At 41.7% G+C, this 27,994-nt stretch overlaps 3 protein-coding genes across 3 annotated transcripts; 2 read left to right on the top strand and 1 right to left on the bottom strand.

Moving 5' to 3' along the window:
* The first annotated feature begins 231 nt into the window (after positions 1–231).
* Positions 232–7,096, top strand: LOC115575487 (tripartite motif-containing protein 16-like protein). Its single transcript, XM_030407613.1, has 5 exons — positions 232–347; positions 5,305–5,331; positions 5,457–5,519; positions 5,937–6,076; positions 6,371–7,096. The coding sequence occupies exons 1-5, from the start codon at positions 326–328 to the stop codon at positions 6,773–6,775; spliced, it is 657 nt and encodes a 218-aa protein (XP_030263473.1). The 5' UTR covers positions 232–325; the 3' UTR covers positions 6,776–7,096.
* Positions 7,097–7,293: 197 nt separating this feature from the next.
* Positions 7,294–13,271, bottom strand: akt1s1 (AKT1 substrate 1 (proline-rich)). Its single transcript, XM_030407612.1, has 6 exons — positions 13,123–13,271; positions 11,852–12,607; positions 11,494–11,761; positions 11,327–11,410; positions 11,083–11,252; positions 7,294–9,574 (listed from the first exon to the last, which is right to left on the bottom strand). The coding sequence occupies exons 2-6, from the start codon at positions 12,242–12,244 to the stop codon at positions 9,437–9,439; spliced, it is 1,053 nt and encodes a 350-aa protein (XP_030263472.1). The 5' UTR covers positions 12,245–12,607; positions 13,123–13,271; the 3' UTR covers positions 7,294–9,436.
* A 2,146-nt stretch (positions 13,272–15,417) lies between these two features.
* On the top strand, positions 15,418–22,233 carry tbc1d17 (TBC1 domain family, member 17). Its single transcript, XM_030408645.1, has 17 exons — positions 15,418–15,528; positions 16,655–16,750; positions 16,838–16,915; positions 17,003–17,114; positions 17,197–17,380; positions 17,516–17,627; positions 17,892–18,062; positions 18,157–18,282; positions 18,365–18,468; positions 18,889–18,983; positions 19,101–19,217; positions 19,424–19,524; positions 19,907–20,006; positions 20,300–20,397; positions 20,664–20,780; positions 20,866–20,952; positions 21,421–22,233. The coding sequence occupies exons 1-17, from the start codon at positions 15,466–15,468 to the stop codon at positions 21,580–21,582; spliced, it is 1,923 nt and encodes a 640-aa protein (XP_030264505.1). The 5' UTR covers positions 15,418–15,465; the 3' UTR covers positions 21,583–22,233.
* The last annotated feature ends 5,761 nt before the right edge of the window (positions 22,234–27,994 follow it).

Here is a 27,994-nt window from a genome sequence, read left to right as displayed (position 1 = left end):
TTCATATCTGTGTGTACCCCGCGCTCATGCTCGGTCCATGTGTATGTAAACGAGCATGCATACTTGGGATATACTCAGTATTCGCTTGTCTCCATCCATCTGATCCCTAGAAAAGGATCAAGAGTTTCATGTGACAGGACCGGCCCTTTGGGTTGAAGTTGCATCCAACCAAAACTTATGCACATTCCCTCCCTCCCTCCGCTCGTTTTTCACCCCCTCCCCGCTCATTTGGGAGTCCATAAGAGTGACCCTCCGGGACGCACGGGCACTATTACAAGACCTCACCGTCTGATGCCAAGCAGCACCGTGAGCGCAAAACGGAATCATGCCCGTGCCCAAGAAAGCAGGTAAGAAAAAACATCCTCACCCGAGTGAAAGCATCGTCATTTATCACTGAGACTAATAATACAGTTAATGTTCGTAAATACATTAAAGGTAAGAGAAGGATCTTCATTGGCTGATTTTTTTATGCCTGAACAAAACCAAACAAAAGGTCCTACTGGTAAGAAAAGTAGATTTTTTTAAGCCTCATTCCCAACTCATCACATACTGATAGTGTAGGATTGTGGGTCGGGTCACCGCCATCCCAAAGCGTTTGTTTTTTGAAGCCTCGAAAAACAACTTTTCTCACAAATAGGACCTTTATATAACCTTAAAGGACAACATCCTGTTTTACTTTGTTTTTATCTGGGGGACCCTGCCCCTTTAAATGAGGCACAGGTAAGGTATTTCTTCGCAAACATATACGTTTGCTTGATAACCTTTAAGCGTAATTGAAGTGTTTTTTATTCAGTGATTCAAATTTAAAAAACAAAGTCTGAGTGAAATTGCGGTTTTTCCTGCTTTTGTGGCCACTAACCTCACAGTCCAGTTAGCGGTCGCCCAGTTTTTCAGCTGTTTTAAGCATTTTCATATGTAAAATCACCTCATTCAGATTTTCCTTATTTCTTTTCCTCCTTATTAACGCCGTCTGAGATCAATAATCATGCGATGATTACAGGCTGTTCTGTGACTGCTTTAATCACTGCTTGTCAGAGTGTTTCCTGACAAATTTATTATGTGTTTCATATGTTGTTTATTCGACGTTGTTAAGTTACCTCATGCTCGTCATCCCTGGGAGTCAGCTCAGGCCAGACATCCCTCCTCACCTTGGCTTCTGCCAGTATTTCTTTGGATCATTAATCATGTCGACAAAGAGCATAAAAGAGCCTCTGCCCAGGCACTTTACACCCATCAATGTCATCCTCATCTGCAGTTTCAGAGCTCATATTTCTGTGAGTCTTGTTCCTCTCCCTGCGCGACATAATCAGCATGCTCTCATTGCCTCACCCGCTTTCTGCGGATCTATCTTCACCCTCTTGCTTCCCTTGGATTTTTCTGTTCCTACACAGTGTTTCCCATTCCATAACATCATCCATAACTCAGACAACCCCTCGGCCCCCCTTCCTATCTCCTGGCACAAATGTTACTAATCCGTCCTCTGGCGGCCTCCGTAATGAAGTGTGAATAGCTCCACAGCAATTCAAGTCCCATAACGTAAAAGCCGCTTGTTTTATAAATGGCTGCTTCATTCTGTGATTATGTAACATAAGGCACCCCGGACTAACTTCTTCTTAAGGACTCAGGACCATCAAAAGTCAACTTTGTCTGACAGATAGTCTAATAAACTAATATGATTAGCTACTTTGAATACACTAAACATGATTGAATAATGTATTTAATGTGGCAATTATTGCCAGGAACCCCATTTTTCTTTTTGCACTAGCCCTTTAAAAGCCTTTCCTTCTTCCTTTTCCAGAATCCTCTTTCCTCCTTCCTATCTTTCTCCTCACATGCTTGCTCATCATTCACAGTGGCCCCCAGCAGGGAGGCTTGACAGGTACCAGAGGGATGACTCTGGGCCCGAGCCACCTCTGCTCATCTCTCGCCATCCTCATCTCGCTATCTTCTGATCTTGCTGCCTCAGTGGGATGTTCTGAACCTGATCTGCACAGATAATGTAGCTCTGTCCCACTGAGAGGGGAATCTGGGGAGGGGAAAAAAACAAACAGCCCTCATAAAGCATCAGGAGTCCTGGCGTTGACCTTTAGGCGAGGTCTCGCGGAGCCGTTCACTCCTCGGGAGGACGAAAGGTGTTTTACATCTTATCATTGGCGTGAATACATCCCAGAATCACAGCTCATGTACTGTAATCAGTTTTTGCTTAAACTTCAAAAGTTTGATCCAGATATTCATCCCTCCGCCCTGAAATATCTTAATGCCTCACACCTCGCCCTCACATCCCACTCTGTCTCCTCCATGTCTCTATTGCTTCGATGTCAAGTCATCAATCTTTTTGAGTATCTGTTTATCTCTGCGGGGCTTTCCTGTTGATCCCGCCGAGCGTGGACAGGCATCCGCACGGGTTTAACCTCCACAGAGCACCAGCAGAGCTGGCACATCTCCAGTCACCCACCTCACTTACTGCCAGGCTGCATGATGATATCTCACTCCAAGGTTACATGAGGTTTTTCCGCCCCGTTCCCCTCAGACAGAAACCAGAAACATCTTGCAGATTCAAAGATGAATTTATTTACAGTGTTTCTCCAAACAGCTTTCCCTCTTCTAATCCATTTTCACTAATTCCTCTTAATGCCGTGACTATTTCAGAAGGCTTTCCTTTCATGGTGCCCCCCACCTCACCTGCTGCCTTCCTTTATGGGTGAGATCAGGGAAGGAGGGGAAGAAAGACAGATGAAGTGATCTGTCAGCAGCGTCTTTCTGCTCCACCAATTTCCAATGATGACGACCACCTGACCTTCACTCTTCCCCTCTTTGTCCTGCCAAGTCTATCCTCATACGCTCTGTCCATCTGCTGTTCAGCATTGTGCACACAGATGAACAATGGGTGCAGTCTTTTGAAGTCATAAATGATGGTGGAGTCAGTCAGGACATGTGGACAATATCCAAACTCAAATCTGGTCTGTAATTGGAGCCTCAGTAGGGTCCAATTAATTAATCATTTCTGCATGCCCTGTCAATTATCAAATCTTCTGGTCTTAGTGGCTTCAGCCAGGTAATGGTTTTCCCCATAATGGGCTTCTGCACACAGTAACACTGCGTATATTTAGATTTTTAATTAGACTTTAAAGGAGGAGCTGTGGATCTCCGCCTTAGAAGCAAGCAGTTTAAAAGCTGGCCCGAACCCCACGACCCCTCCCAACACATTAGCCACGCTTAAGAGAACTGAAGCCTGAAGCCCAGCACAATTCAGGGAAAGCAATGCCAGATGTTTGCAGTTGTTATACCACACTCCCATTTATCCTCCTGGTTGTTGCGTTGCTGACGTCCTCTGTAGCTGCCGGTCATCTCAGGCTCGGACATGTGCCGGGATCCACCATCCCACCTGAAAGAGCTGACTCTCCTCTTCAGGCACATGGGCACCACGACTGCTGAGGTCACAGACAGACAGGAGCATTTTGAAAATAGAGTGGCAGGCGGTAGAGAGCATACCTCCACCAAGGCCAAACAGTCCCCTTTTAATTCAATCAAGCCTCAACAATAACAAACTTGATAGCCCAGTAATGATCGAATAACATTACAATGTTATAATTTCTTTGTTTTATTTAGTTTTAATTTGTTATAAAGCGATCTTCACACACACTCAGTGACTCAATGAATCCTGATATCATCTGCTTAAACCATGTGGCCAAGCATTGTTCAAACCCACAAAATCCTGTAATACATTTCACAGATTTTTCTTTTCCTTCAGCATTTTAGGTTTTTGGGAATGTAAAAGATCTTGACAGTTAAAAATCCATAAAGTCCGCACCAACAGTATCTCCTTTCTCCCACAGAAAACACTACACCCGAAATGCCTCGTCAGTAGTCCCGCCTTTAATTCTGTGACTTTGTGACATCACACTACGTCACCATGTCACTGTCTTTCGCATGATTTATGCCTCGTGGCCAGTTTGGCACATAAGAATAGATTTAGCACAGGTGCTCCGTTGTTGTTAGTGGCGCTGGGTCAAATGTGTGTGAGCTGACCAATCAGAGCAGAGCAGGGTGTTCGGGTAGGGGGGTATCTTAAAGTGACAGCAGCTTAAACAGAGCTTTTTAAGACAGATGGGGAATACTATGAATACAATGTGTTTTTTGAGCATTAAAGCATTTAGACCTATTCTAGTAGTAACCCAAAATAGGATTATGTCTTCTTTAAGTAACATTTTGAAGTACATCTTTTACTTGCACTCTGCTACATCTTCGATTTTTTACCTTGCAACTGTATTTAATAACTTCCATAAGTTACTTTAACCATGTGATTCGGGGTTTTAATATTTCAAAAATTTAACTTATTCAATGTTATCTTCAGTAAGTGTTGAAACAAGCTGGTGTAAACTATGTGTGTGATATTCTCAGACTGAGTGGGAAAATGGTAATCTCAACATTAACGGAAAACATTACTGTGAAAGTCGGTGGTTAGTATACACAGATATGTCTTAAATTAAGTATAACGCATTCACAACACAGCCGCGAGTTGTATGAAAATCACAGTTAGAAGCAGCCTAACATGGAATCAGGAATATTGAGGTTGTTCTGTCTAATTTTGGCAATAGCTAAGGACACACAAATCAAGCTAATGTGATGATGTCACAGTCTGATAGGCGAGTAAGAATGATGAGGAGTTAGTTGTCCACGTGAAATTTGAGGAAACGGTAACTTGAGCTGCACAGAGGGGTACCGGATCATAACCAGACCGGCCAGTATTGGATCTCATCTTTCTCTGAATGTCAGAAGACCCAGTGACTCCCAAACTGGAGGAGGGACACACAGATGGAGATAATATGCCAACCCAGGACATGACAAACATGCCCTCGGTGGTATGAAGTAACAGCATCATACAGAAAATGTATTCTTAGAACGAGACTCCTGCTGTCACTGGCCATGATGTGTGTCCTTAACAAATACATGCTCGGTCCTCAGGATTCCTTGTGTCGAAACCTAAACCTCAGTCGGCGCGGGGAAACTTCACGAATCAGTGCTGAGCCGACATAGCAAACATACTCCTCTGTGATCTACTGTATGGTGAGAGATGGAGGTGATTTACTACAGTCAAATGGCAGCCTGACGGAGGAACTGATGAAGGGAGAGACTTCAGAGAAACTATAGAAGTGACCGGCACCATGAATAGTGTCATAGTGCATTTACATGTTTTGTTGTAAGAAAGCGGCCATAAAACATATTCTACATGTAATATCGCTGTGTCTTATACACTCACTGCAGGGAAATGACATATTTATGAATGATATTTTTCTTTTCCAGGAAGGAGAACCAGCAATGCTACAGAAGGTAAAGAGCAAGATGTTGAAAAACCACCAAAGGATGATGAGAACTGTGTAAAGACTTGTATTATCCACTCAGTGTAAAGTTTGTCTCTCTAGTTCTCTTATTGTCTCTCCTGTCCGTCACTTCAGTGTCTCTGCCGCCGTATGAGCCAAACGTCCCTGAACCAACCACCAGGGCTGACTTCATGAAATGTAAGGCTTTGTTTGTTTCAAAAGTCTTACATTAAAGAAATACGACCTATTGCCAATTAATAGCCAAACAACAGTAGATGAAGCCATAAATGAAAACTAGGGCACTAAATGTATGTGGTCTTTGGTTTGCCAAGATAAATAAAATACATTAAATTGAGTCATTATGAAATAAAATACATTTAAACAACCAAGAAATAATATATGTCCTTTTGAACAGTTACACAGTTAATATAACATTTTAAAATCTACATCTAAATCTAAAATCTTCCTGCCAACCAGTGGAATGTACTCACACTTAAAATGTGTAAAAGAGGGTTGTCTTTAATCCTTTTTAATTTACTGTTGTTCTTTATATCTGTTCTTTCTGCTGAATGATTCCCTTTTCTGTTTGTATTTGTTCCCTCTCCACTCTCTCAGATTGGGTCTCCATCTCTCTGGACGATAAAACTGCACAGAAACTGTTGTGGATTTCAGAGGGCGCATCCAAGGTGGCCCGTACATCAGATGCAGTCTGCCCGTACCCCAACAGGCCTGAGAGATATGAACACTCACCACAGGTAAGACTGGCTGTAGTGATGGGAAAACAGTATTGTTGTCCTTTTCTGCTCATTGTAGAGAAAGATTTATGTATTTTAGTTTGTTTTGGGTCCCACTGTCCAGTTATAACCAAACCAACACTGGACAGGTTTAGCCACATCTCATCTTACCAGTCTCGTTCAGTGGTCCCAGCCTAAAGGGTCACAAGATAAATCTGATGGGTCGTAAGATGACTAACTGGAGAAAAGACATGTACTGTAAATATTCTATCTTTTTGTAAATTTGGACTGTAGCTCATGTTATTTCCTGTTCAGGTGCTGTGTAAGGAGAATCTGCTGGGCCATCGAGGCTACTGGGAGGTGGACTTCGACGGCTGGGTGGTGATCGGGTTGGTCTGTGAGAAGGCGCCTCGCAAGTCCTCCGACGGGCCCTGCGGCCTCGGGGAGAACGACGGCTCCTGGGGCGCCGGCTGGTCTGGATCCTGCTACCAAGTGTGGCACAACGGCGAGAACGTGGACGTCCAGCTCCCCCTGACCTCCACCATGGGCGTCTACATCGACCAGCCCGCCGGCATCATCAAGTTCCTCTTGGTGGAGGGAGAGGGCGAGAAGGAGGTGCGGCTGATTCACAAGTTCAAAGCCAACATCCAGGAGAAGGTTTTCCCCGGGTTCTGGGTTGGCACAAATTCGTTCTGCCTTATTCGGAAAAGGGATCAGTGACACGTCGGAGGGTTTCGCGTGCAGGGAAGAGGAGGAAGAGGGTGAAGGAGTGTAAATTTAAGATGGTGTCAGGAGGGGGATGGCAAGGCTGTGATGATTTGGGGAACAAGTGTTGGGAGGTGAAAGGCAGAACTGAAGCACGTGGTGACATCTTTGTAGATTATATTTGCTTTCTCTAATGCATGAAGAAAGTTTATCGTTTCATAATATGTCCAAAGATGCCCAATTGTTTTACTACTATTGTGTATCTATTTATGTATTTTATTTAGCTTAGATTTTAGGTAAAGTCTTGTTGTTTTTTGTAACATGCAGGACTTGCATGTGCTGGTGAGCTTGCTTAACTTAAGAGTCTGTATGTTTTTTTTTTATGTGAGGAATGCAGTCAATAAATTAAACTGTAAATGCATTATTTCTGTGTGATTCTATGTGTCGTCTTCATCACTTGTGCACTAGAGCGCTGACGCCCTCTAGAGGCCATTCACAACATTGCATCCTCACACATAATTCCACAGAGGCGTTTTTGTTTTTTTTTTATCTCTTGGTGTTGCTCCTTTATTTCAAACAAAAAAGTACTTTTAACGGAACATTTATTTGTTTCTGAAAAATGTCAGAGATGGACATTTGTTCCTTTCAAATTCAACCCATCGTTCTCTCTCGCTTACACACAAACAGACAGTTTCTCATCCATTCACTCGTCTCAACCAGATCTCTGGAGCAAGAAAAAAAAAAGACAAAGAAGAAAACAACAAACCATCCCCTGTAACTCCGCATCAATTTTACAATCATTCTATCAGTCAGTCATTCATTGGCAAAAGTAAAAGTACAAATAGGCATGTTATGAGGAGGTGCTGGTGTCCTCCGCTCACATTTTTTTTGAAAAGCCACAAGCTTCATGTTAACCATTTTTTTTCTGGTTTCTACCCCTTTAAGAGATATTGTTTGTTTTTGTTTTTTTTAATGGGGGGGCGGTGACAACAACTGGCCTGTTGGTCAACTTACCCATGAACAACAGGATCACGCATAGAAAACACCACCGTGGTTCAGGGAGATCACTGGCTCCGTGCATCTAGCTAAAACCTTAGCATTAAATGTGCTAAACAACAGCAGGTAGCTAGGAAGTGGTTAGCATAGTTTAGCTTAAAGACTGGAAGCAGGGAAAACATTTTAGACCGACTCCATCTGAAAGTTCATAAAATATGCCCTGCGAACATGTTTATAGCTCACTAATTAACTAGTGCACATATGGAAATGTAAAAACAACTCGTTAACCGTGAGTTTACACTTTGTGAGTATTTTTTCTTAGCAAACAATACCAAGGAGCAGTGACCTCCAGGGGTCTTCTTGTTTGCAGAATGAGGCTAGCAATGACTAGCACAATTTCTGCATTATATAAACTGTAATTACAATAAATCAAATTGGAAAACAGGGTCCTGAAATATCGAATCAGAACTACGTGAAATTGTGTGAGCAACGATATCTCACTCCTCATGAGCAGAATGGCAATAAACCGTTGGCAAAATGGCGGCAAAAATACCACTGCCGGTAGTTACATCTAAAGATAATCCGATGGTAACACCAATACAATCAATTCAATTTATTTAAAAAAAAATGCTAGTTTGTATCTTGTTTAATTAAGTTGCTCCAAGTATGTAACTTGGCAAATTTAGGGGATTTCAATGTTATGAAGGATAGCCTTCCAAAGTCAGAATAACGGGGGGATAGCTTGTTCTTGTTCTGGGTGGATGGATGAACTGTGTTGTCAAGAAAACAGTTATAGGATTCAACTTCATGTAAAACCAAAACTTTCTATTTGTTTTTTTGGTTTATTGCTGTTTTTCACGTTTTGAAACACATGTTTTTTTACTTCAGAATTGAGACTAGCCATTTCCCTCTGCTTCCAGTCAGGTGCTAAGCTAAGCTAATCATTTACCAAATCTGGCTCCAAACATAGACATGAGAGTATCATTTTTTCTAATTTAACCCTCAGAAAGAAAAGTTTAAACTAAGCTAATTTCAAATCATGTTTCAGAGGTGTGACCAAACACTTGGCCATACATTTTTGTTTAAGATAGCGCAACATTTAGCTTTACAGCTACATATTATGATAATGTCTGCTAGTAGTAGCATGCAACACCAGAGCCAATGATCAAACCGTTACAGGCGGCTGTTCCCCCGAGTTCTAATCACTTTACAGGTAATTTAACCAATCCGCACACAAGGTTTGTAACAATTAACAATTGGCCGTGCCAGTTAAACCACTATACACCCTTTTTTAGTGTCCTTGTTGGTCAGTGCAGTGGGTCACTACACACACATCTCGAGGTCCTGATGTAGTGTTGTGGCATGTGTAGTAGCTAGTGTTGTGAAATGTGTAGTGATGAGGAGGGGGGGGGGGCATAGTGTTGAAAATGTCATTAGTATTCATAACAACATTTCTTTCTGTCAGTTACTCCTCAAAGCATGTGCCGTTAATTTTGGTTAGTGAGAAATAAATGGAGGTAAACTAGCTTTTACACTGTTTCACATACTGTACGCCACATCTGCCAGGCAAATCCAGCTCTCCTCCCGTCGTCACAACTTCTCTCCACACTTCCATCATCTCTCCGATTCTCTCCCTCTATCCCTTTCTCTTTCTATGCACTTGCGCTCTCGCTCTCTCTCTCAGTGCTTGAGGGAGAAGTCCCCTGTGTTGAGACGGGGCCGAGGCAGGGCCCCAAACATTTCTGTCCCATCGGTGGCTCCAGGGGCCAGGAGTGCCTTCATACTAGCGGCGATGTGCTCCAAGTCGGCACAGCCCACCTGAAGGACAAAAAATGTAGGGCTGAATGTTTTTGACAAGCTTTTATAGGGGGTGATTAAAAGAAGAACATCTGGAACAAAATGGAAATGTATTCAGTAAAGTTTCTTGTGTTTCCATGCTGACTTCCAGTGGGATTTTTTTTTTTCTCCAGAAAATGGTGACTGACCCTCTGAAATATTTGCCCAGCACGACCTCGCACAAATGTCACACGTACTTTTGCGGTCACATGAACTGAGCCGTCGTGGCTGTTAGATGATGCATCAGAATACTGAGAACACAATAGTCTTCTTTGTCTGCATCTTTAGACAGCACAGAATATGTCAGGATCAACTGGCACCAAAAAAACATAAAAGCAACATCCAGCTTCGTTTTATATTAATCTTCTCTCTTTCTTTTTAATTTGCATCTATGAATTTAAACCAGGCTAGTTAAACATTTGGAAGTTAACTCAAATTAACGAGTGTATTTGATTTAATGACAAGTGCTTAGTGCTATTTTGTATCACATGAATGAACTACTGAGTGAATAGACTAGAATAGGATTACAGCAGAGTTGGCTTGTTCTGCTGCCGGAGCAGAAAAGCACAAAAAAATAAAAAATAAAACTGACTTAGATGTTGTATTTTTTGTTGTATTATTGACTGTACATTTTTTTCCAATTTTTATCTCACTGAGTCTTAAAAGACTGAGTCCTCAGAAAGTAGGAAGTCCCCTCATGATATCAGAAACATTGTGCCATTGTTGGTCTGGCAAATTATCTCTGCATTTGTTATAAACTCAGATTCAAATCCATCTCTGATGTCAATCTGATCTTCCTCAGAGTCAATTTACGATAATCTCAGTACTTTTGTGTCTGTCGGGATCCTCGACTCTCAATGATGTCTCAATTTTTGTAGTGATGTGATTTTACACAACAGATTTTAGTCTAGTCTCTTTTGAAGTGAACCTGCTCCGGACCATGTTGATCTACCCTGGAATAAATTAAGGCAGCTTCTTACAATCAATAAAACCTAAGTTATACCTAAAGAGAACTGGCTAACCAACAAAATGTGTCATATTGTGTTCAAATTGCATGTTTTTGACCTGACTGTCATATCGGGAGGTGGAGGGAATGGTGGTGCAATTACGGGCATGAAGGCTGCTGAGCCAGTAACCACAGTTGAACATTGTGTTTCAACATTTGTAAGCATGGCATCCCTAGAAAATTTTAAGGTGACCTTGGGTCAATTTCATGCAGCGTTTGTGGCAACAAAACACCTGATATACGTGATGAAAAGTTGAAACATCTCCGTTTTTAAAGAGACCTTCTCCTGATCCTAACCAAGTGTTTTTTATTGCCTAAGCCTGACCAGAGCGTGCACATAGCTGTGTCACAGCAATAAAATAGGAAATTTAAGGTAAAGAAATGTAATGTTTCAATGTAACCATGGTTTGCAGAAAGGTACACTGCCCACATTTATTCTGGCGATTTGGCTGCCATTCTTTCATGCGAACGGATATGTGCTCACCCGTTCTCCACTGCTGTTGTCTCCTTGAGCGGATCTGTTTCCTTTACAGCCCCACACAGGCACAGACACGGGCAGCGAGCGGGCCAGAGCCATTGGATGAGCGTGACGGGACGCAGAGTGACCCATCGCCATGCCGCGAGACGGCGGAGGAGCATCCTCGCTCAGAGAGCCTAGGACAGGCAGAGGATGTATGAGGATAATGTCACTAATGTCACCACTGACAGTCAGCAATCCAAAATCTTACCATCAGTGCTCTCCTCCTCCCCATCGGACTCAAAGAACGGCTCACAGTCCCGGGACAGAGAGTCCTCGTCCATGGAGAAGACACCTGAAGCAAGATGGACAGAAAACGTCAGACTCTATGCACATAAATCTATTTAAAAAACACAGATGATCTGCGTTGCTCCTCACCAGCACTTTCGTTCCCATATGGTCTCCTCTCATCCATGTCTTCCTCCTCTTCCTCATCCTCACACTCTTCTTCCAAATCCTCAATCGCAGACCTCTGTCTCTCCCGCTCGGCCTCCAGCGCATTCTTCTCCCGTTCCCTCTCTCCGTTACCGTTCTGCCCGTCTCCCGGCCCGGTCACAGCTCCTGAGCTGTAGATGGACGGGTAGCTTTGGGAATACAGCCTGCCGTTGGGGCTGACCCCACCTACGCCGCCGTCTCCTGTAAAGCCCTGGTAAAACGACAACAACAAATATGTCTTATTACAGAAGAGAACATTTTGACTGCCTGTTACAGGATGGAGTACATGCAGGCCACTCACCCCCCTGTGTCCCGGGTCCGCGGTCAGGTCAACCACCAGCTTTGTTCCTCCCTCCCCCCCTGAGTGGCGTGTGTGCTTTTGGGCTGTTAGCATGGTGGTGGAGTGCAGCACGCCGATGTCCTCCATGTAGCGGCGCGCCGACTCGGCCAGGAACCCCTGACCCCATACATTATAGGAGAAATCACACTCCTTAGGAAAGGCACTGCTGCTCTCCCGTTTCCTCCTCCCATCGCCGTCTCCAGCTGACAGCCGGAACTTCTTACAGGCTGTAAGTATGGCCAGGTCACAGCCAGACTTTTGGCAGTACGTTTCCGCAGCAGAAAGCAGCGCCAGCCAGCTCTCTTTGTGGTTGTCTGGGATCTCGGGCTCGGATGTCTGGTTGATGGAGGCCATAATGGTGCTGAGGACTGTTTGCAGCTTTCTTAAGCGAACTGACTTGATGAAATAATGCTGATGATTGATGGGAAGGGAGGGGGGGGGGGGCACCAAACTTAATACAGTATCGACAGGTAACTTTGGTAGCTGAGGTTCATCTGACTTTGCTCAAAATGTTGAAAAAATCTCCTCACTTCCGTTCCTTCTGTCCTGCTGGTGTACGGTTCGTTTTTGCACTGGTGAGGATGCGGAGGGGGAAAATAATGATCTGTGTCAGGTAGAGAGGCACTGGGTGACTTTAAGATATGATATATAGGGAGGTGACCTTACACACTGGAGAGCCAGGGGAGAGAAGAGATGTTGTCAAGTTGCTGGTGATACCTGGAGAAACACGAACCAAAAAAAAAAAAAAAAAAATCAGGGTTAGCATTTAAAATGACAAGGCATGTCAGATGTTCCAAGATGTGTGGTCACTCTTGTGTGGGAGTTCATGAATTGAGAGTGATCACACATTCAAAAACGTGCAGATGGCATACAAAAACAACTTAATCTGTCCAGTGACAGTCGCAGACGTCTGTAAGCTGACTGACAACAAGCTATGCTAGTGACTGTAGCTACTGTAGCTACTGTAACGTTAGCTGTAGCCTTTTCTAATCACCCTCCTCTCCATTGATCCACATTTGCAGTCGCGTCTGTCTCGGTTAAACTGCACGCTACGGGCTTTTCTGCACGGTGACTGTCCCCGCTGCAGCTGCTGTTGTTGATCTTGTTGTTTATTCAGTGTTGTGTGCAGCCTCCTCATGATGGACCCACACTTCACCTCCATTTTTCAGCCTTTAGCAGGCGCCGCGACGCGCCTGCGAAAATGACAGAAATGGAGGAAGACGTTCACCCACCTGTTCGGTTTCTTTCTTCCACGTTTCCAGATGTTTAACAATCGTTTGCTTTGCTTCTTTTTGTCATTCGTTTTCTGCCTTCTCCTACGGGTTCTCTCCCCTTGCTAGGCTCTACACCAGCAGCAAGTTAGCAAGGATTATTAATGGCTTTTCCGGTTGCGATTTCCAAAATAAAAGCCTGTCCAAAAAACACGTTTATGTAGCTAGGTACAAAGCTACACTTTGAGTAAATTCTTCTCCAAATGAGATGTGTGTGTGGTAGTTTATAGTGAATTATATATATATGTTTTTAAATGTATTCAATTAAATACGGTATATGCTGCTCTTTGGTTTAAATACAGCAGATTCCTTTTCTTTAATAATGAGTTATAATGATAATAATTAATATCATTATTTGTAAAGCACTTTTCAAAACCAGCGTTACAGAGTGCTTCACAGTAAACTCATAAAATACAATAATAAAATACAGAGTAATAAATGGGAAATAAAACTATTAACAATGGACGATGAGTTCAAAAAGCAAGGGTTACATCCAATTAGAGCAATGCAAGACTTAAGTGCAATGTCAAAAATAAGGTACAGTGTAATTAAAAAGAAGAAAAATAAAACAACTATAACTAAAGAATTTGGACCCTCCAAATGAAGTGACACGTTAATGGATGTATCATGTGACTAAACTATTTTAATTTGAAGGCTAACGATGTCGGCTCCCATCCGGTTTTCGTTTTCTTTAGTTCTTGCTGGCTTGACGTCGCTCTGACGTCAGCTGTTTACTGACTTCCAACTGAACGCACGTTGTACACGTGACCGAGCACTGTGGGCGGGCTCGTACTCGCCTTGTTCTCGTGCACGTGTACGGCCCACCTTGTGCTCCTGGAGCCCACCTACGGCCGGCTGCCTACAAGAGGCACGATCACTGTGTTCTTCAAAAGAAAGGGGGGAAAAACACAAGTCACTGCATACAAGAAATATAAAAGTTTAAATGACAGAAGCCATGTTTGTAAGGTATCTCTACTAATTATATAGGCCTGTGCATCAAACATTATATAAAGATAAACACTTCTGGATAAACCATAAATAAATACTTCTTCCCTGTGGATGTCACAGGAGGCACCTATTATCACCTTGTGCTGTGCATGAACCTCATCCTGCATTTGTTATTAAGTCTTCATATGTATATTTCTCAGTGTTACAACGTAGATTCTGATTCTGATAGATCTTTTTTTGATTGATTTGAAAGTTTTAATTGGAACAGTTTAATCAGTCATACAGTATCAATAACCCTCCAGCACCAAAACATCCATCTGTTTACCTCTCTATGCACTATCATTGTTAACCCTGCGCATATAATGACATATGGACAAATACAGACATGATTAAACTGCATATGATATGAATGATCACTTAATGGCTAACAAACAAACGCATTACAATGAACAAACCTGCGTAAATGCAACTTTTCTATGTGGCATACACAGAAGAAACTCTTGTCACTAGAACTGTGTTAAATATCATGAGTGTTCACTGCCCTCTAGTGGCCACAATGAGGAACTGGAACCATACATGCAGTCGTGATTTTTGGCCACATGGGAGCAGCAGAGATTTGTAAACGCAACGTGTATTATTAAGTTGATCTGTTGAAGTTGCCAGCATAGTTGATTTGGAATCTCTGACAAACTAACCAATATAAATACATATTCATAATCCTCTTTTCTCTTGTTTGGCCTCCATCAACTTCTAAAGGAGGATATCACTTTCTTCTTACACAGCAAACAAAAACTGCCAGACAGAGACTAAATTCTGTATTTGGCATCCTGACATTCATCATATTGATAGGGCCTCTTTTGGGAGAGAAGGTATTATTTTAATAATGGCACGTTTATTTAAGTTAATTACACAAAGAACACAGAGAGAATTCGGATGGCAGTTTTTGTGAAGTGAACAGGATGTAGATGGTGCACATTTACAAAAGAATTACAAAACCAGACAACATCATTCATTTATACAAACACATTAAAGGTGGTGCAGAAACATTTCATGTAATGCTTGGTTTAATTTTCAAATATAATAAATAAGGATTTGCAGATATTTTTGGATTTGTAGATGTGAAATTTTATAATAACAATCTTTGGTTTTGCTGCTATTACATATTTAAACCAAACTGAACATTGTCTGACATTGTCCAGTGAAAGTGGAATCAGTATTATTGATAATAAATCTACTTCAGTCCCTCTCAAGCACTTTATTATAATGAACTGTGATCTGATTGGCTAGGGACTCTGTCGTGACGTCCGTTGTGGGGCGGGGCTTTCCGTACGGAGGAAGTATGACGTAACATTTGTTATGGAAAAGCGAAGTCAAGACAGAGGCGACGGAAATATGGAGCAACCCGCTGAGGATTACAAGGTATTTCGAAGTTTTAACACTATTTTACTGTCTGTATCTATATTTGTGGATGTAAACAACTTCGCTCCCGGTCGACTGTGACATGTTTGGGGCAGCTAGTCGAGGTTGTTGCCAGTGTTAGCTGTTGTTAACACTTCAAGCTAGCTGCTCACTTCGGTGATATGACTGTCAGCTAATGTAACTACACGTTGTTATCTGACTGGATGTAAGATGTCGGACTCAGTTGTGTAGCTAGTAGATACATGTACCTATAACGAAACAGATATTAAGATTTGAACGGTTTCGTCTCAGTGAGAAGAAGTCTCCCCAAGTTTTCCTCTGTGGTTTGCTCGCTTTCAACCACTGACCTGATCGAGCCACACTGTAATCATGTGACATGTTAGTCAGCTCATTGTTATGTGATTACCTGCCAACACTGAAGGTCAGCTGTCTGATGTGACACTTTAGACATGATGGCAATATTTTGTCATCAGCTATGTTACAGTCAAATGACGTTTATGTGACCTGATTTAGTACCATAAATAGTTACCAGCATTGTAACACAAGCTAGAATCAGTCTGGTCAATCCAATAAGATTAAGTTATGATTGTGGATCAATCATATACATATCTTCAAAGCAGAACATTCCCTGGTTCCAGATTGATATGTGATGTGAGGATGTGTCTCTTTTATTTGTAATATAGCAGCACCTTTAAAAACAGAGTGTACAAAGTGCTTTGACAAATAAGCAAAAGCAGGAAACTTTGGAAGACAATAGAACAGAGTACATGCCCGACAGCCAAGTCAAACACAAGGAAGCTACGTCTGGTGAGTAAAACGATGGCAGAACAGAAAAAGTAGAAACACAAAAAAGACATACAATCAATATATGATGACAAGGAGACAATGTAAAAAGATTAAGAGGAGTAAAATGGTACTGAGTAAATAAAAAAGTAATAAAGGATAGATTCATTCAAACAACTAATTTATCAATTGTCAAATGAAAATAACCACGGTTTCTGTCCTTACAATTATCCTTACATATACCAAAGCATGTTCCCAAGAAAGGAATCTGGCTTAACCTGAATTGAACCATCTCTTTGTTTCACCTCACATTTAAATTTGCATTGGTTTTCTTTCTACACAGCTGATATTTGAGAAGGAGGGGGTGTACCTCCACACAAATGCCAAAAGAAGTAACCAGGACACAACCATCCCGGGGTTCATCCGGGTTGTGGAGCGGGTAAGTGAATCTGTGTGAGTCGAAGCAGTTCAGTTTTTTTTAAAAAACACATTGTTGATGATATTATTAACCACATTTCTGTTTTAGGCTGGGGTGCCGGCTTTAGAGTGGAGCCCCCTTGAAGATGAGGGTCGCAGCGCCCCTGCTGTGCTCTATACCAAAAAGGTGAGTAATCGTCTGTTAGCTACTCATGAAGAGGAAGACAATTTGCATATTTCTGAAATATAATTCAACCCACGTCTTGATAATTAGGATGGAGAAGGAGGGGAAGAGGACACCCACTTCGACCCTGGTTATGAGCCAGATTGGGCAGTTATCAGCACAGTGAAGAAAGATCGAGAACATGTCCCAGTCAGAGATTCAGGTGCAGTTTGCACTTCTGTCACTTTGTGTAAATGTTTACATCAGGAAAATGTGACGCTTAGTGTCGTCTGTGTCTCCTGCAGGTCAGTGGTCGTTCTCTCTGCCTCTCTCAGAGCTCTACTCTCTCCGGAGGGCTCGCTTCTCCTTGGGCCGAAACTTCCTGGTGCTGACGAGTAGAGGAGGCCACCCGCTGCCTCCTCTGCACTTCCACAGAGGAGGGACCAGGGAGCTGTTCAGAGCCCTGCAGCGTTACATCATCCTGGACCAGTAAGCACCGCCATCCTAACTCTTGCAGCAGTTTCTGTCTTGTTGTTTCTGTAAGAAGAGACAGTTTCAGGCAGAGGCCTTGTCTGTCACAAGGGTTGAGGAAAACATCACCTGACCTCTGTTGTTTATTGTCAGGTCACCGGTTGATGGGCGGCTCTTCCTCGCCTACCCTTGCGACTCAGGGGCTCTCTCTCAGTCCTTCGATAAACTGCAGCTCCTGGATGAAGGAGGCTCAGATCTTGTGATGGTAATTTGTTTTGATTTTTTTTAAATCTATTTTTGTAACTGAAACAGAGTTTCACTTCATCGTGTGTTGGTCTCATTAGAGCTCATATTGATCAGGACATCTTTATTATCAGCTTGTTGCTTAATACCTTTGACACACTGATCAAAGTCACACTCCAGTCGCTCAATAATGAAGCACATACATGACTGAAACTCTATCAACATTGCAGTTCTTCCTTGAAGTAGAAAACATCTTCATGGTTGGGTTTTCTTTTTGCCTGAACAGAGATTTATCCATGACCCATATGCCACCACATTTGGCGGGTTCTCCAAAGTCACCAATTTCTTCAGGGCGGCACTTCGACCTCCAGATTCCCAAGTCTACTCGCGTACGGCTCAGGATCCCAGTTTGCCGCCCCAGTCTGATGAAGAGCCCGGCTTTGAACTCATCACCTGTGTAAGAGAAGAAAAACAATTTAAAGCAAACAGTTGTGTCTAATGCAATGTTAGGAGAATCAGTTGTTAATGTTTGCGTCTGTCTCACCATTAAGGGGGTGGAGCTCGGTCCAAGACCAGACGTAACCAGGGGACAACCCCTGGACAAATGGGAGGAGTTTCTGGACCCAGAGGGGCGAGTGAAGAACCCAGAGAAGGTCAAAGAGCTGGTGTTCAAAGGGGTAAGAAAGTAGATACAGTGACAGTATGTCTGTTTAACCTTCAATCAACTACATGTTTTCATACCCTTCTTGTCCATTACAGGGTGTCACACCGCCCCTCAGAAAGGAGGTATGGAAGTTCTTGCTGGGCTTTTATCCATGGAACAGCACTGCCAAGGAAAGAGAGGACATCCTGCGGGTCAAAACGTTAGTGTTTCTGTAACCCAGCATCTCCTTCTAACTCTCTTGGATGGTTAAAGGAATATTTGGACATTTTGGGGAATATGTTTATTTGTTTTCTTGCTTAAAGTTTGCTGCCGCTCTTGTATCTGTGTGGTAAAAATGAATCTACCACCATCAGCCAGTTAGCTTGGCTTCCATTAGTCTTGTTGTCACCACAACTGGCAGAGACTCCAACAAACAAATTAGATGGAATGTGTTTATCCGTGAGCTTTTGTCTGGTGGATTTTGTTGCATTCCCACTGAACCAGGCCCCGTTTGCAGTCTCACGGACATGAGAGTGGTGCCTCTCATCTTAGTCTCGGCAAGAAAGCAAATAAGCAAATATCCAAAAATGTCCTTTCCTTCGAGGGATTTAGCCCCTTTAAAGCTTCTCTCTGTCTGCAGGGACGAGTACTTCAGGATGAAGGTGCAGTGGAAGTCGGTCAGTGAAGAGCAGGAGATGAGGAACTCCCTCCTCAGAGGATACAGAAGCTTGATAGGTCAGCACAAAAGTCCTTCCTAAAAAAGGACAGAAGAACTTTTCATCCTTTCAGTGAATTGTCTGTGCGAGCTGCCATACACGTTGAAGCTGAACTGTGTTTGTTGTGTTGTGACAGAGAGAGATGTCAGCAGGACGGACAGACACAATACGTTCTTCTCTGGGAACGACAATCCGGGCCTGACTCTGCTTCATGATGTGCTGATGACATACTGCATGTACAACTTTGATCTTGGTGAGGATTTCTGAATTGTTGGCAAACAGAGATGCAGTGTTTATTGAGTGCTTGATTACATTAATAATCCCCCCCCCCCCCTGAAAATATTAAGATAAAGATTTTCTGTGGATTACAAGTGACTTTTAGATCATGAAGACATCTTTTAGGGGATCTGAGTTTGCAGATATATCCATGTCACCCTGACACTGTCTCCCTCCATCCAGGTTACGTCCAGGGGATGAGTGATCTCCTCTCCCCTATCCTGTTCGTCACTCAGAACGAGGTGGAGTCCTTCTGGTGTCTGACAGGCTTCATGGAGCTGCTGGTTAGTAGAAATATCTCTCTATTGGATTTCAGTCGTAAACAAATTTAGTTTTGTCTGGTCTCATCAGTGGCATCTACAGCCGTGTCACTGTGGACGCGATCAACTGGTCAGCAGCAACACAGACAAAACAGCAAGTTTGACTCTTTTGTTCCTGTTTAGTCCATTCCCCGAGTGGTGACCTTACGCCTTATCAGCAGTTTTGATTTGAGTGAAAGCAGACAGCAAATACTATTAAATCTGTAGAAGTTTGGATGTTATATTATGTATGTAAACAACAGTGAATATATTTAATGTGTTCAGATAAGAGTCCATTTCCATGAAGAAAGACGTGAACTTGAATTTACCGAGTGACTTAATAAGTCTTTACTTTCTTCCTCCGCAGCACCAGAATTTTGAGGAGTCTCAGGAGGCCATGAAGCATCAGCTCATTCAGCTCAGTATCCTGCTGAAGGCTCTGGACCCCGAGCTGTGTGACTTCCTTGGTTAGTCAGCTAATACTCAACTAGCGTGACTGGATTAGAATAAAATTAAATCTGAGGTGAAGTTGGTAGCAGAGGCTTTAAGGATAGAGGAACGAAAATCTATCAACACCATGTTGTAATGCATGAAAGCATTAAAAAGGAAGTGAGATTTACTGAAATTCATGAATTTCCGGAGTACAAAAGAAGAATAAGCTGTGTTTAATTTCGCAAGTTCTGTCTTCAAAAACTTGAGACTAAACTTTCAATATTAGAAAGGAGCTCATCCTTCTTCTTTTTTTCTTTTGGTCCATCAGACTCTCAGGACAGCGGCTCTCTTTGCTTCTGTTTCCGCTGGCTGCTCATCTGGTTCAAGAGAGAGTTTTCCTTCGAGGACATCCTCATCTTGTGGGAGGTGAGTGCGCAACAGCTGCATTTAGAGTTTGTATATCGAAACTGATGTTTTTATAAAGCTAAAGGAGCTGAAATACAGTGAATTTGACAAGGCTCGCTTCACTCCTTTACGTTACGAAGGTTTTAAACTTCATGTTAGGGTTTGACGATTATTGACTTGTTTGACGACATTGAAGCTTCACTGCAACATACTGTAAAGTGTGTCTGATTTGGCAAGACCGAGTTTACAAGAAGTCTTGATTTGTAACATCCTTTTTTCTTCCTCAGGTCCTCTGGACTCGTCTTCCATGTGACAACTTCCACCTGCTGATCGCCTGTTCCATCCTTCAGTCCCAAAGAGGAGAGCTGATTGGCTCCGACCATGACTTTAACACTATTCTGAAGGTGTGCACTACATATAACTACATATGTATTTGTATATAAATATGCACGTTTTCATCTGTTAACCTCTTCTGTGAATTCCCTTCAGCACATCAATGAGCTGACGATGAAGTTGGACCTGCAGAGTGTTCTGCGAGGAGCAGAGGCCATCTACCAACAGCTCATTCAGTGCAAGGTAAAGAAAGACAGACATTTCTTTTTACGTTCTTTTACTTATCCTTATTTGTAATGACAATCAATCAACATGTCTATTTCATTAGATTTTCGTTGGTGTGTCCTAATTCACTCGATTCATCACATTTTGTGATGAATTGAGTGACAGAAGTGAATGAAATGTTTGATTCCAGCTTTGAAAAGTCCTCCTTACACTCCATTAATTTTAATTTCTGATATCTGTCAGCAGCCTTTCAGAGTTTGTTTATACCTGTGCCTCGCTAGTGTTTTAAAAAAATGGATCCTCCGTATTTCAGGCACAAAGTCTGGAAAAAATTAGCGAGGTTTAAAGGGGCGTAACTTTGTAGGAGTATATCAAATGTGGCTGTAATTTAAACCAAACTGAAAACACAGTTGGCGGCAAACGTAGATGAAAATCAGGCTGCCAGGCGGAGGAAAGACTTCTCTTCTCTTCCTCTTCCCCTTCCAGGAGCTTCCCATCAAGGTGCAGCAGGTCCTGGGTCTCTACATCCCGTCCAGCTCTGAAGAGGACAGCCCAGACTCGCAGACCAGCGAGACACAGCGCCTCCTCGCCCAGTCGCAGGCAGAGGCTGCTTCATGTAGTTCAGCATCCGGTCCCACGTATCCCTGAATCTGACTGGACTGACAGTTAACCAACAATTGAATGGAAGATGTTTGTAAATGAAAAAACATACATGTACTGTAAAGGATCCAATGAGAAGGAATGAAGACAATTTGGTGAAGAGAGTTGTTACTCTTTGTCAGAGGCAGGGGGCGCCGTTGAAGCTTTTTTCTTTAAATGTACCCATGAATGTTACCATTCAAGAAGTGAAAACCATTGTCATACTCTCTGTGCTCTTTTGTCTTTCTGTGTGTTGTCTCAGCTTGTCGCTTGTTTCCACGTCTCTGCAGAAGAGTACTGCCATCTTTTTCTCCTCTCCCCCCTCCTTTTTGATGCTGCTCTTCTATTTTTTTCACAAATTATTTAATAATTGTACTCATCTGTGCTTGTCGCTCGCTGTGTTCTTTCAGCGATAGAACACAGATTTCTGTGCGCCCCCTCGGCCGCTGATCATGAAAAGGGAAAATGGTGAAGGATAAGCTCACTGGCAGCACCTTGTTAGTACTGTACGATGCCATTCCAGCCCTATGCAAACTTGTTGCATGCCTTATAGTTTTCATTAGTGGCGTGGTATTATTTTAAGCCTTGTAATTATCTGTATTATGTCATAACGTTTTCATCCGCTGATTATTATCAAATAAAAGGCTGACTCTTAATGAAGCAGATACCAGACTGACTCTTTCAACAGGTCGACTCACAGCCAGCATCTGATTTATTCCTTTAAGAGTACATGGATTAAACCACAGATACGTACAGGAGCATTTACACACAATATTAGAAATATTTCTCTGTATGGCACATATACAGTCTCCAAAATTACGATACATTTGAATCCAAGTTTAAGTTTGGGAATTATGCAGGTTCATTACATTTTATGCAATTTGCTCTTTCCATGGGCTCTTTTTTCACCTAATAACTTGTTTTTGACTTTATCCACACAGTTACAGTTACATACAAATAAGTAAATGAAGACCTGAGAGTTTGGTGCTCCTGTTACTCTCAGGTCAAAACAGTTTGGGTTTTTTTTGCCAAGCACCTGAATATTTCTTCAGAAAAGCAAGTCTTAAGTGTATCATTTTCAGTGATATTGTTATTAAATTGGACCGTGTCAGACTATATGATGTGGACCCTTTGTGTTTTCCAGCTAATAGGGGCAGCAACAGGTCGTCCACAGGCCTGAAAAAGATTCTGGCGAGAAAGATAATAAATAATTCAGTGTGTTCAAAGTCCTATAGATCAATGACAGATGAACTTAGAGAGCTTCAACAGCAGCTTTGGATTTACTTTGGGCTGGATGGGGATAATCCGTTTTAGGATTTAAAAATGTTTGAGGATTTTCAGGAATTTATCAATTCTATATTGTAAAGTTCCAACTGATATTTTAAAAAAAGTTAATAAATACTGTGTGGCTCATCTATAAGAGATGTAACTAATGTTTATAAACCTTTCCAATTGCTTAATAAATGTTATTGTTTGTTAAAAATTAAAAAAATGTTAACTATTACTTAATAAATTATAAATTTAGCATTTTTTATTAATGGTGGTTATCATAGAATGTTACCCCTATATCTGCTCATGACAACATGTTAATGTTCCTTAAACATTTTTTTATTATTACCAGACTTCTTATAGATGATAAAAGCAGGTCTTTAACAATAAAGTTACCCAGTTGGATATGATGAGGAGCAAAAGTCTAAATAACACCCGATTTTTGCATCATTAAAAACAAAACAAATAACAAACTCTGAGAAACAGTAGTGACTCCAGTGTAACAGTAACCAGTAATTGTTAATGTCATGTCTTAACTTGTGAACTGGTTAAACTTTGGCCTCTCCCCTCTCCCCTCTCCCCCCCCCCCCCCCCTCCTCTGGCCAGCAGGTGTCTGTGTGAGGTGAATGGCTGGGAGGAAAATAGGACCTCTGTTCTCCACTGTCCCGGCAAATGAGCTGGAAAATGAGGGGCGGGGAACCACACCCCCTTCTCAGGACCCGCTGCACTCCTCCTTTGGCTGGTCGCTGTCTCCTCTCCCTTCGATCCATGTTGTTTGAATACAGCTGCGACGTATGAATTTAGCAGGGTGCTTAAACAGGCCGACGATCTGTCACTCTGTTCCCCCCCCCCCCCCCCCCCCCCCACCGCCTCCCCTTAACCTGACCTCACTTGACTGGCAGAGCCAAACTCACTCAGTCCTTCATTCAAACTCAATCTGCTTTCAGCCCCTCTCAAAGCCTGTTTTATAGGCGAAGGCCTTGTCGACTGCTTTAAAACCCATATTCTCTCACTAATGCTACAATCGACCAAGTGTCGGAGGATTACGCTCTCTTCATGTTGCCATTATGCTGAGTGACTTAGAGAAGTTGTTATCAGCAGTAGATGATGTGCCTGACGCCGCCTGAGATTTGGGCCCAGTGTTTGATTTTAAAAACAGTATTCAGATCCTTTACTTAAGTAAAAGTACTAATAACACACTGGTTAAACATCCCAATTCAAGTAAAAGTATTTAGACATTATCAGCAAAATGTACTTATTCTGTACGGAAATCGTCCCAGTCAGTGGTTTGATATAATATCTGATGTTTTTGAATTGTAATTTATGTGTATGTTGTAATTTTCTGCTGTGAGGTTGAGCTCATTTAATCCACAGCAGTGCATCATATTCCATGAAATTATCAGGAAAATCCGTTTTCAGCTTCCCGACGACTCATTTTTTCACATAATCCAAGAGGGTATTAAAAAGTTCATTCAGTTCGAGAAGTGTGAGATTTTTCTCAGAACAATTGTGATTTCTTGCAGCACTGTAGCACTTTCTTGTGTTTTATGTGTTGTTTTTATGTATTATTTTTATTGCTTTGATGTAAAGCACTTTGGGTACCGTCTGGATATTGTAAAGGGCTATACAAATAAAATTTGATTTGATTTGATTTGAACATAATGGAAAAAGTTCATCCTTCAGTTTATCACAAACATTCAAAATTGAAATCTCAAATGTGGAGATAAGATAACACTTTTTATTCCAAGAAGTAGGTAGTAACTAAATCTGTCAGACAAATGTAGTGGAGTAAAAAGTACAATATTTGTCGCTGGGATGTAGTGGAGAGGAGGTATAAAATAGTACAAGTAACTAAAATTTGGTAATAGTAAGTGAATGCACACTACTATTAAAATTCCACCACTGTACAGCTCTTGTGGTGTTTGGTGATTTTACCAGTTTTATCCATATTTATGTGGTGTCCGTGTTTTTTTTCAATATATCAAAGAGAGTTCAGCCGCCTCTTCAGACTGACTTACAAGAGTATTTTGAAGGAGAATCATTCTGTTGTAGTGTTGATCATCGCTGTCAGAGTCTGGCAGAGGGCGAACATTATCACCTCTTATATCTGACACCACTTCGATAAAGAGTTGGAGCTTCTTCCGTCCGGGCAAATGTTCAGCTGTTATCTTTTGACTTGTTTTATTCGCTGTTTTTATTCACTGTTTTTTCTAACAGTGTTTCATTTTATTTATTGCTAGTTTGTGTTACTCGTTCATAGTCATATTTAATTCAGTAATCTGTGATATATATTTTTTTAATCAAACTGTTTGACTGATGGATGAGAGAGTTTTTGAGACTTGACTGAACTGAACTAACATGAACTATTACAGTTATTTTGGACAGTAAAATCAACACCTGCACATATGAATATCACACCAGAGCGTGAAGACATGAATTCAAATATTGAGTGTAAATGAAACTTTAATATCTGAAGTGGTGGAATGTTACTTTTATTCTGCGTTTCCACTTTCTGAGACTCTATAAGTCCACTTAATTTCAATTTAAAGAGAACATTTTTACTTTTTACTGCACAACGTTTGTTTGACAGCTGCAGTTATTACATTTTAAAATAACTGAAACGTATGATATGAAATATTATAACACTCAAAGAGGCATTTTTTTGCCTAAATTTACTTTTGACATTTGAAGTACATCAAAAAATATGTATATACATACACAATGTCAGTCTTATTAGTTTGCGTTTAAAGCGAGGTAACTTAATTATATTATGGTTAAAATCCCTCCACTATTCTAGCATTACAACCATTCTGCTCAAATCTCACATCCTGAAAAACATACTTTATAGAATCATGCAATTATTTGTGTCAGGTAAAAGTTTTAACACCTTTTTACCACATGAACCTGAAGCAGTCATAGTTAGTGTAAAGATGGCCCCTCAGCTCTGTGCTGAACAGAGAATGAATTATTGATGCTGGGCTGAAATCAAGCCGTGCCGTCCATTTAACTCCCATTTGAAACGCGAGCTGCCATTGAAGCTTTAATGTGTGAAGAGCCACCTGTAATGACTGTCAAATACAATCTGTATCCTCCACTGGTGAGTGCGACCCCTTTGTGACCATCGGAGGAGTCCCCGGGGAGTGTGTGAAAAGTGTGTCTGCCGCATGAATGTGTGAAGTGTGTGTGTGTGTGTGTGTGAGGAGCCAGCAGCAGGCAGAAGGCCAGGGGCTGTTGTCTGACACTGATTTGTAAAGGGAGACAATACGGCTCATTGACCTGCCCGGCTCCACTGTCTGTTGCACATACCTCGCCCAGCCCTCCCCGGTGGCTTCGCTGCTCTTTAAACACGAGCAGCAGATTGCCACAGGCGCAGGGAGGGGAGGCCGACGGGACACAGGTTGCTTTGACAATGAGAAGCCTCGGAGGAGAGAGGGAGACAGACAAAACTTTGATGAACACATTTACAGAGACGAGTCATCTAGAAAACCTTAATTTCAGCAGGATGTGAGGATGCGGAACAAGCGACAACTGTTAAATCACTTCTAAGAACCGTATCCTCTTTAAAAAGCTTTATTTTAATGACTATTGTTGTTTTTATTTCTTATTATGATCAGTATTTTCAGAATTGTATGCCCTGAAATGCCTGAAAGGGCTGTATTGATTAAGTTTATTTTTTATATACATATATATATACTGACTTTACTTTTCTATCCTAACCCTATGATGAGAATATAAGATAAATACACTATCAGAGGATGTTTCTACCTACATTTTTAACTTGCTAGGATGTTAAAAAACGTTTGAAATACTTTAAACTCCTGGTTCCCAAACAAAATCTGTTTGCATCCCTCTCTGCATCATGAATGAGTGGTTGTTAAAATACAGAGAAACGCTACAATAACAATCATTTTCATTATGGATTAACCTGCCAATTGATTTCTTGATATCTATATTCATAGTTTTTTGCGTCCAGCATCTTCATGTTTGAAGAAATGTTTGGAAGATCGGAATATTCTTTCGGTCTCTTTTAGTTTCTGAAAAGTCAGAAAAGAATTAGAGATAAACACCCAACGTAATTTCTCAGAGAACAGGGTGATGTTTCCAGTACTTTGGATACCTCGCCCAGCCCTTTGTTGGTTGTGAATGCAGGAGGCATTCACAACATATGTTCTTCTGTGCACAAATCCTTTACGTTTCAACTTATCATATCTTCCGGGTCAAAAATTTTGGCACTTAACTCCTTCCACATTTTTCAGTGTATTCACTCCATTCAAACACAGAACATTCATTTCAATTGGGAATCGATCACGTCTGTTTTTCTATTTGATATCATTCATCATTTCAGAGATATTTGACGTTTTTCGGCCATTTTTTCCCATTCAAGCAGATTACGGAATCTTCAAGAATCCTCAATTTTCACACCTTTTCAAGCATTTTCAAGGCTCATCAACACACTGAGTCCCATTAAACTGAGAGGAAAACTATCTGGAGGCAGGCAAACACATCCACTTTTCTAAACTGCTCCACAAGACAAATTTTTGACCACACGTGCACAAAAATTTCACAAAGTGCTCACAAGACTCTCATAATTTCGACCATATCATTATTTGAGTGATAGCAGTAACTGGTTTGGAGGGAGAAGCATGATAATGTGAGGTGAGCCTCAGCTGAAATCACTATTACATCAACTCTCACAGTCTGTTACCAGGACCAACCCGGTTACCATCACCGTGGCAACCGAGATCAACTGGGCCAACACACAGGAGAGACAGATTTATCAATAAGTCAGTTTAATACACACACACACACACCCAAATGCAGTCAAATATGCACGGGGAAGCATGCACACATGACCACACATGTACACACACACACACACACACACACACACACACACACACACACACATATACAGCCATGCTTAAGCGTGCACTCACATGCACACAAACACAAACACACAGTATATTTCCCAACATTTAAACTACATTTAACTATTATCTTTTCATTCATTCAAGCCAGGAACTCCATTCAAATATTAGTATTTGATTCATTCTCACTGTAACATCTTTTCATACTCCATCAGCTGCTTTTCAACACACATTCAAGTCAGCATTGCAGTTTGGCTCAAAGCTTATATTCTATATTTAATGCT

This window comes from Sparus aurata, chromosome 23 (genome assembly GCF_900880675.1).
Source record: "Sparus aurata chromosome 23, fSpaAur1.1, whole genome shotgun sequence".
Lineage (NCBI taxonomy): Eukaryota > Metazoa > Chordata > Actinopteri > Spariformes > Sparidae > Sparus > Sparus aurata.
This window is presented reverse-complemented; position numbering and strand designations above follow the sequence as displayed.